Source organism: Oryctolagus cuniculus, chromosome 21 (assembly GCF_964237555.1).
Source record: "Oryctolagus cuniculus chromosome 21, mOryCun1.1, whole genome shotgun sequence".
Classification (NCBI taxonomy): Eukaryota; Metazoa; Chordata; class Mammalia; order Lagomorpha; family Leporidae; genus Oryctolagus; species Oryctolagus cuniculus.
Window position 1 is genome coordinate 7,196,735 of NC_091452.1, and position 8,731 is coordinate 7,205,465.

An 8,731-nucleotide genomic window follows, 5' to 3' on the forward strand; every position below is an offset into this window, starting at 1 on the left:
TGTGCCTCTAACCACCATGGCATACAGCTGTTTGTCCTGAGGGTGGAGAATGCACTTGCTATGCGAGCAGGGCTCAAGAACACTCAGAGTTCCCCCAAGGAAAGATCCTGGAGTGACCACTGAGCTCCAGCTGGCCTTGGCTGTCTGATCTTTGGATCCTGGCTGGCAAGGATCACACTCACAGCCCCAGGGCCAGAATGTACCTAGGCATCTCACCCTAGTCCTGCCTCCCCACCCCCAGCCCCCTCCCCTGTCCTGTGCCTGCAGCCCCGCCCTCCTGTCCACGAGGCCAGGCTGGTCAGAGGCTCCCAGGCTCTGGACCTCTCAGGGGCAGGCATGGCTCTCCACCCCCGGGAAGGCCAGGAGTTCAGGGGCGGACCCTGCTCAGCATTAAATACTTGCGTCCGGCACTGCCCAGGCCTCCTGTGCCGCCTTCCCAGCCGGTCACTCGACCAAGATCCACCATGGTAAGCGTGTGGCCGGGGCCCTGGCTGACCTTGGGGGAGACCTCTAGAGGCAGCTCGGTGGGAGCCCTGAGCCTCACTCTCCGTTTCTTTGTCCTCAGACGACTTACAGTGACAAGGGAGCAAAGGTACGACGGCGGGGAAGTGGGGGGACCTGGGGCAGGGAGGCTGTGGCCCAGCAAAGAGCAGAAGAGGAACGACAAGTGACGCTGCCCGCGCGGTGCCCTTGCATGCAACTCCCATGCATCCCCGACTCCGACACACTGAGCTGGACCTCTCCTTAAATACCTGCCCCTCTCGTCACCTTGTCCACAAGTTCCTTCTAAGGTCTAACTTAAAGCCATGTTGCTGCAGCTGAAAGTTATGTCCCCTCGTGGAACCTGGGCAAGGCCTCCTGGGAGTGCTGCCCAGCCCTGAGCCCACAGGAGCTCCACTTCCCTGTGAGAAACCTCTTAGGAGGCTCAGCCAGGCTGTGCGGGCTCTACCTTGTCCTAAGCCCTAGGTTGCAGCTGTGAGCAGCCAGGTGGCGGGGGAGGCCTCTCCACCTGCACCTCCCCAGCCCCCGCTCCGGGCACTCAACCACACGGCTCCCCTCCTTCCTGCAGCCCGAGAGAGGCCGATTCCTCCACTTCCACTCTGTCACCTTCTGGGTTGGCAATGCCAAGCAGGTAGTGGCAGGGCACGGTGTTGGGGTGGGCAGGCAAGAGGGCCTCCGGGGCAAGGGCAGGCCTCCAGCCAGGTGTGGGATGGGCTCCTGGGAGGGGAGGGGAGGGTCACTCCCGCCTCGGCCCCCGGCCCCGGCCACTCAACCCTGGTTACACAATCGGGGCCGCAGAGCCTGGCGGGAACCCGAGGACACAGTGTGCCCGGAAGCTGCCTTTCTCTCTTCCCGGGAAGGACTCTGCTCCTGGGGCACCAGGGCAGACGGGCTGAGGGTGGCCGGGCCCGACCACTGCCCTCCTGAAGCTGTGGCCACTCTACACTGCAGGCTGCCTCATTCTACTGCACCAAGATGGGCTTCGAGCCGCTGGCCTACAGGGGCCTGGAGACAGGGTCCCGGCAGGTGGTCAGCCATGTGATCAAGCAAGGGCAGGTGAGTCTGCCCCCCGCCACGCCCCACCAACAGCTCATCCCAGCAGTTGGCGCCCCTGAGGGCGCTGGCCCTCCCAGATCTTCCCATCAGCCTCCAAGCATGTGTGCCCGGGATGCACAGCTTGGCTGGTTCCAGGACACCAAGTTCAGCCTCACTGGCCAGTCCATCAGGCCCCTGGGTACAACCGCAGCACAGGCCACCCCTAGTCTTGTCGCCTCCTGAGCCTGGTCCATCGCTGGCCCTGCAGATGCTCAGGAAACCGAGGCCATCAGAGCAGGGAGTCTTGGGGTGGTCCCCCAGGTGGACCCAGCGTAGAAAGCCCCCACCCTTAGGCCAGTGGTGGGGAGGCTCAGGAGAGAAGGAATTAGAACCCCTAGCCAGCAGCTGTGCAGGGCCGGGTCCCTTAGCTCTACCAGGCATGGCCCGGGTGCGCAGGGAAGAGGGGCGGGGCGCTCACCCAGGGTCACGGCCACATCCCCTTCTCCGTGTTTTAGATTGTGTTTGTCCTCTCCTCAGCACTCAACCCCGGGAACAAAGGTGAGGGCATGGGGGTGGGACCGGGGTATGGAGGGGGACAGACAGGGATGCAGTATGAGGGGGAGCTGAGCCCAGAAGGTGGAAAGCCAGGTGAGGGGGCCCTGGACCTCGGTGCCAGCACCTCCTGCCGGCCACAGAGATGGGCGACCACCTGGTGAAACACGGCGACGGAGTGAAGGACATCGCGTTCGAGGTGGAAGACTGTGACTACATCGTGCAGGTGAGAGTACAGCTGGGCAGTAAGGCGCCACCTGCCACTGGCCTGTCCTGGTCTGGGCTGGGTGCTACTGCGACACACAGCCGAGTTCCGGCGACGCCGTGCCCCCTTTATGTATGGTGTCCCTGCTTTGAGCCGTAGCTTCTGCATCTGGAAATGGGCTAACAGCACCTCTTCACTGAGATGATTCAGAGAGGAAACGAGACCATAACACCAAACCAACACTGACTCAAGCATGGATTTAGAGACAGGCTGCCCGGGTCTGAATCTTACTAGCTGTGTGGCTTTGGGCAGGTGACTTAACTTCTCTGTGCATCAACCCCTAGAACAGTCATGATGACAGCACCTTCACGTGACCCATGCAGCCAGTAAGCACAGGGCCTGGCACACAGTAGGTGCTCAGTAAATGTCCTATCGTATTCCTACCCAACCACCTGTTTTACAGATGGGGGAGATGAGGACTGGAGGGGCAATGGCCAGACGGGGGAGTTAGGTGAGGCAGGATGGAGACCCACCCCTTCCTGTCTCCCCCGGGCCGAATGCTGAGCCTGGGGTTCATTTCCTGCCCTGCAGAGTGAGCGTGAGGCTTGGTTCTCAGGGTAACAGCGAAGCTGGGGTTCCTGCTGGCAGCAGGCAAAGTCTCAGGGAGGCTCCAGCCCTCACCACCTGCCCGCCCCCACCCCCAATCTCCTCTGCAGAAAGCCCGGGAACGGGGGGCCAAAATCCTGCGGGAGCCCTGGGTGGAGCAAGACAAGTTTGGGAAGGTGAAGTTTGCTGTCCTGCAGACGGTGAGTTGGCTGTGGCGGCCCCTCCCCCTCGGCCCCCCCACCCCGGTCCCCCCATCAGCTCCCACCGAGATCTAGGACGGCCCCCCATGTGCCTGAGGGCAGAGAGCAGTCATCCCTCCCCATGGAGTTAGAAGCGCTGGGCAGAGACCCCAGATGGGAAGCCCACACCCTGCAGGAGCTGTGAAACTTCGGGCGAGCTGCGGCCCTTCCCGGGTCTCTGTTTAAGTGCAAGGAGTGGAGCTGGACCATCTGTGCCGCCGGGTCGGCTCCTCGGTTTCAGCGGCTCCACCCGCTCCTAGCGCTGCCGAAAGGACCAAGGAGGTCACTCGTGCCAGCATAGTGCCGGCGACAGTGCTGCGGGTGTGGGCACCGTGCAGAGTGCCAGCTCTGCTGTCGTTCAGAGACCACCTCCCGGAGGAGGCGGGGTCCAACACGCCTGATGGAGCCTCTCCCTGCAAGGGCTCCAGTGCCTCCCCCAGCCTCCCCAAGGCCTCACCTTTCTACTGAACACCTGCCATGTGCCAGGCGGCACGCTGCTAGGAGACCATGATGCACGAAACAGGGTCCCTGCCCCCACACAGCTTCCAGTCCCACGGCACAGACAGACCACCAGAGAAACTCCCAAGTCAATGACAGGTTGGAGTCCGTTCCAGACGGGGAAGTGAATTGGCCAAGATCACACACACAGTTAGGGAGGGCCGTGCTGGCGACAGGGAAGGTGGCCGGGCCTCGGCGGGGCTGGGCGCTCAGGGGCTGTCCTCCGCCCGCAGTATGGGGACACCACTCACACCCTGGTGGAGAAGATGAACTACACCGGCCGCTTCCTGCCTGGGTTCGAGGCCCCAATGTCCAAGGACCCCCTCCTTTCCAAGCTGTGAGTGCCCCTGGGCTGGGGGTGGGTTGCAAGCAAAGTGCCCCCCGCCCGACGTGGACCTGGCCTCTGCGACACGCAGAGCTTTGAGTCTGCTAGGGAATGTGGGAAAGTTCACCTATGCCCTCAGCCTTGGCCATCAGACTCCTTGGGGTCAAATCCCAGCGCTTCATGGCCACTCACTCCAAACCTGTCTCTTCCTCCATAGAATGGGGACGGTTCGTAGGGTGTGATTAACAAAGTGAAGTGCCCAGCGGCAGGCAGCCTGGTGCTGCACATTTAGCAACTGCCTGGTTGGAGTGCTGGCTACTTTGCTTCTGATCCAGCTCCTTGCTGTTGCACCCTGGGAGGCTGCAGATGGTAGCCCAAGTGCTTGGGTCCCTGCTACCCACGCGGAAGACCTGGCTTGGGCCCAGCCCAGTCCTGGCCATTGTAGGCATTTGGGGCGTGAACAGGCTCACTCACTCTTCTGTCACTCTGACTTTCAAGTAGATGAAAATAAATAAGTGAACATTTGAAAAACCAAAGTGCCTGGCCCGTAGTAAGCGCCCTCTAAGTGTCCTTGAGGTGTCCGGGGAAGGGGGCGATTTGGAGGTCGCTCTCGCCCCCACCCTTCCCCTTCCCAGGCCCAGCTGCAGCCTGGAGATTATCGACCACATTGTGGGAAACCAGCCTGAGCAGGAGATGGTGTCGGCCTCGGAATGGTGAGCCCCCCACCCAGGGGAAAGGCCCCCAAAGTGGGGGAACAGAGTGGAAGGGGGTGGGTGGTCAGCCTGAGGTCACCCATTACTCACTGTAAAACTGAACCCAAAGTGATCCTGGGTTCTCCCCACGAGGAACCTTGGGAGTGTCACCGTCTGGGAACACTTCCAGAGACTGTCACTATCTGTCACCAGTCCATCCTCTGCTGGGTCAGCCTGTGCGCAGGGGAGCGCGCACAGGAGAACGGGGGGAGCCAGCACGAGGGGCCGCCTCGCTTTTCTAACAGCCCCCTCCCTCGAGAGTGGCAGTGATCCACGCCCCGGGGCAGAGCCGGGTCCTCCCGGGACATCACAGTGGCAGTCCAGTTTCAGTGTGAGTCATGAGGGGCATCACACCACGGCTCCACCCAAACAGCCCCCTCGTCCAAACGACAGCAAACAGCAGCAGGCGCCTCTCTCTCAAAGCAACCGACCTCCACCTGTTGCAGCATTGCCATAGGACCTGCATTTTGTCAAAAGATACTTACTTCCCCCCTAAAGACAAACTGTCATCATAAAGGTGCAAATCTAGGCTTCCGGAAGGTGGAAGTGGGGGCGGGCCAGGCCGGTCCCCGGCTGGCGCTCGGAGCAGACGCGTCCCGCTGGCCACTGTGCAGGTACCTGAGAAACCTGCAGTTCCACCGCTTCTGGTCCGTGGACGACACGCAGGTGCACACAGAGTACAGCTCCCTGCGCTCCATCGTGGTGGCCAACTACGAGGAGTCCATCAAAATGCCCATCAACGAGCCAGCGCCTGGCCGCAAGAAGTCCCAGATCCAGGTGGGGGCTCCCCTGCCTGGGGGAGGGGAAGGCAGGGAAAGGGTCTGAAGGCTCCCACAGGGCTGGAGACAAATGATGATGGCGTCCTTCCCTCGGCCCCCAGGAATACGTGGACTACAACGGGGGAGCCGGGGTCCAGCACATCGCCCTCAAGACCCACGACATCATCTCCGCGGTGAGAACTCCTTCCTCTCTTCATCCCTCTGTGGGCCCCGTGAGCATCCTGGGCCCCCTTCTCTGGGTCTGTGACTGGCGGGCCCACCCCAGAGCACACGAAGAGTTCAGAACACTCGGGGCCCTGGGGGCAGCAGGAGCCAGGGTATCAGGAAGCCTGGATTCCAGCCCTGGCTCTGCCGGTGCCTTGCTGTGTGCCTCTGGGGGATTCAACCACCCTCTCTGGGCTTCCGTTGCCACATCTTGAAAATTAGAATTCCAGACCCTGAGACCTATGACGCTCTTCCAGCCAAATTAAATAAACATCCTGTGTCTGCGGATCCAGCCCCTGGGGAACTGGGTTCTCTCTGTCCCTCAGGGTTGAATGGGAGCCTGGATGACCCCGCCCAATCCTGGTCCAACCGGAATTTGCTGCATGGCCTTGGCCACTCCCTTCACTCTTCCATGCATTCACTCCATAGACGCTTGAGCCCCGGTCTTGTGCCAGGCACTGTTTTAGCTCCTTGGGACACACGAGCAACCCACAGTGTCTGTCCTTACAGAGACGATGAACACAACAAGAAAAGTGTGTGGGAGCTGGCGGTCAGCATTCTGGAGGAAAATACAGCGGGGAGGGGAGAGTGAGGGTGAAGGGCAGGTGTCCAGGGAAGGCTTCCGGGCACACATCTCAAAGTGCACAGGGCTGGAAGGAGAAGTCAGAGTCGAGGGGGAAGGCCCAGGTGTGGCTGGAACAGAATGGGTAAGACTGGGGGTGGGGCCGGGTCAGTAGGTAGAGTAGGGCCAGAGGGGGAGGGCGGAGTGAGGACTTTGCACTTGACTCTGGAATGTGGCGTCACCGTGGGGTAAACAGAGAAATGACCCAGTTTGCCCTGTATTTTAAAAAAGTCACTCTGGCCACTATGGCAAGAATAGACGATGCCTCCGCTTTGCCAGCTGCGAAATGGGGATAGTAAGAGTGCCGCGTGGGCACACGGAGGAGGCAACGCTCAGAGAGTGCTAGAGGCAGGCACGCAGGGGGCGGTGTCCTGGCGGCTGGGGGTTGCTAGGAGGGGCGCCCTGCCTCTGCCTGCCCAGCAGCTGCAGCTGGACAGGCTGAGGCTGACCTCAGCCCTGCTCTGGGGCAGATTCGCCACTTGAGAGAGAGAGGCATGGAGTTCCTGGCTGTGCCGGCCACTTACTACAAGCAGCTGCGGGAGAAGCTCAGGTCGGCCAAGATCCGGGTGACCGAGAGCATCGATGTCCTGGAGGTGAGGCCAGCCCCAGCCAGGTGGGACTGAGCCTGCACGTGGGGCGGACGCCCTGGCTGTAGGGCGGGGAGGTGACAGGCCACCTGAGGCCCTCTGTGGACGTGGCTGGCGCTGCTGGAGGAAGGGGTCTTTTCCGGGCCTGGGGGGGTGCAGGGACCCCCTGCGGGCCTTCTACGGACCCGCCGAGGTCCAGCCAACAGAGAGGGTCAGCGAGCCTCTGGGTCCCGCCTAGGAGCTGAAAATCCTGGTGGACTACGACGAGAAAGGCTACCTCCTGCAGATCTTCACCAAGCCCATGCAAGACCGGCCCACGCTCTTCTTGGAGGTCATCCAGCGCCACAACCACCAGGTGCGTGTGCCCCGCACGCCCCAGGGGGCACGCAAAGCAGCATTGTCCTCAACTGGGTCCGCAGCTCACCCTCTGTCTCCCGCGGTAGGGCTTCGGAGCCGGCAACTTCAACTCCCTGTTCAAAGCCTTCGAAGAGGAGCAGAATCTGAGAGGCAACCTCACCGACATGGAGACCAACGGGGTGGTGCCCGGCATGTAGGCCCCGCCCACTCCCGCCGACCTACAGAGGCTCCGCCCACTCGCCGGCGCGCGGCCACGCCCCCGCCTCGGAACACGCTCCCCTCCCGGGCCCGGCGCGTCAGTCCCCACTAGCCACACCCCGAGCCACGCCCACCTCGTGACCACGTGTCCTCCTGAGTAAAGCTCGCCCCAGTCCAACCGGCGTGTGGATGCTGAGGCGCAGTAGCTCCTCTTCGCCGCCAGGGGGAGTCTGGAGCGGCGGCGCCCGCGCGCGGGGTCGGGACGCGCAGCCGCAATGGGCCGGCGCGCGGATGCCGGGGGCGTTCCGGAGCTAGGGAGGGCTGGGCTTCCGTCGCGGTTTCGTGGAGAGGCGAGTGCTATAAAGCCGGTGCCGGGATCACGTGGCGGTGGAGAGGGGAGGGGCTCCTCTCGAGCGAAAAGAGGCACCCCTGAGGGGTGGCACCGGGGAGCCCGCCGCGGGAAATCCGGGGGCAGAGGGGCAGGTGCAAGAGCCGGGAGCGGCGACGGAGCTGGGCTTCGTGGTCTGGGCAGGCGGCCTGTCCCCAGATGTGCCATGCGGCGGCGCGCAGACCGCTGAGCGAGCGGGAGCCGAGGAGCTGGGGGCGCAAGCCTTGCCCCGCGACCACCCGGGTGCAGGGCGCGCGGGTGCGGGGGTCCGACCCCCGTCTGCCGCCTCTGGTCCCCAGCCCTTGGAGCTCGGGGACTTTCCTCTAAAAGCAGGCAGGGGAGGAGGAGGTGCGTTCCTGGCCTCTCCCTGTGCTCCCGGGAGTCCACTGGGATCGCAGTGCAAGGAAACCACGTGGGTGGGTGTCCTAGGGGGAAATGGGGAATTTATCCTATTTTTTTTCAGATGGTAGAAGAAATTGGATCTTCAGGGATCAGAAACTTCAAAAACGAAAAGAACACCCGAGAGATCCCAGAGGATCAGGCCCCAGCTTCGGGCAAAAGCACCCTCGCTTCTGCACAGCTGGTGCAAAGCAGGGGAATTCTGTTGCCCTGAGGTTGCAGATGGGGGGCTGCTGGGCCAGAACCGGCTCGCAGACGATGGTTCGCTTGCCTGCGAGGCTTCTTCAAACACATTTGAGCCGACTTTTCGGCAAGCTGAGCTGTTTCAAATGCAAGTCTAGGATTCTGGTTCTTGGCACGATCAGGCCTCTAGTTAGCCTCAAATGCTGGATGCTGAGTGGGAGGCCTGTGCAGGTGGGGCCTGGGGGGAGGTCCCCGTTAGCTGAGGACAGGTTCACACCCCAGATCAGCTGCTTGCTGTGTG

General features: G+C 62.3%; 1 protein-coding gene across 3 annotated transcripts; it reads left to right on the top strand.

Moving 5' to 3' along the window:
- Positions 1-340: 340 nt before the first annotated feature.
- HPD (4-hydroxyphenylpyruvate dioxygenase) lies at positions 341-7,638 on the top strand. 3 transcript variants are annotated; one of them, XM_070066157.1, is made up of 14 exons: positions 341-467; positions 566-592; positions 1,070-1,132; positions 1,453-1,557; positions 2,052-2,094; positions 2,232-2,314; positions 3,010-3,099; positions 3,870-3,973; positions 4,597-4,674; positions 5,160-5,490; positions 5,594-5,665; positions 6,789-6,911; positions 7,144-7,260; positions 7,349-7,638. In XM_070066157.1, exons 1-14 carry the CDS (start codon positions 465-467, stop codon positions 7,457-7,459), a joined length of 1,350 nt encoding a protein of 449 aa, XP_069922258.1. In that variant the 5' UTR covers positions 341-464; the 3' UTR covers positions 7,460-7,638. The 3 variants fall into 3 exon arrangements, with proteins under 3 accessions (XP_069922258.1, XP_051693743.2, XP_008248783.1); XM_051837783.2 differs by having other exon boundaries at positions 5,231-5,490; XM_008250561.3 differs by having other exon boundaries at positions 5,328-5,490.
- The last annotated feature ends 1,093 nt before the right edge of the window (positions 7,639-8,731 follow it).

Bases quoted from the DNA above. Each gene is read 5' to 3' on its own strand.
- HPD (XM_051837783.2), top strand. The intron at 593-1,069 runs GTACGACGGCGG...TCCTTCCTGCAG, and splicing joins ACAGTGACAAGGGAGCAAAG to CCCGAGAGAGGCCGATTCCT. The intron at 7,261-7,348 runs GTGCGTGTGCCC...CTCCCGCGGTAG, and splicing joins TCCAGCGCCACAACCACCAG to GGCTTCGGAGCCGGCAACTT.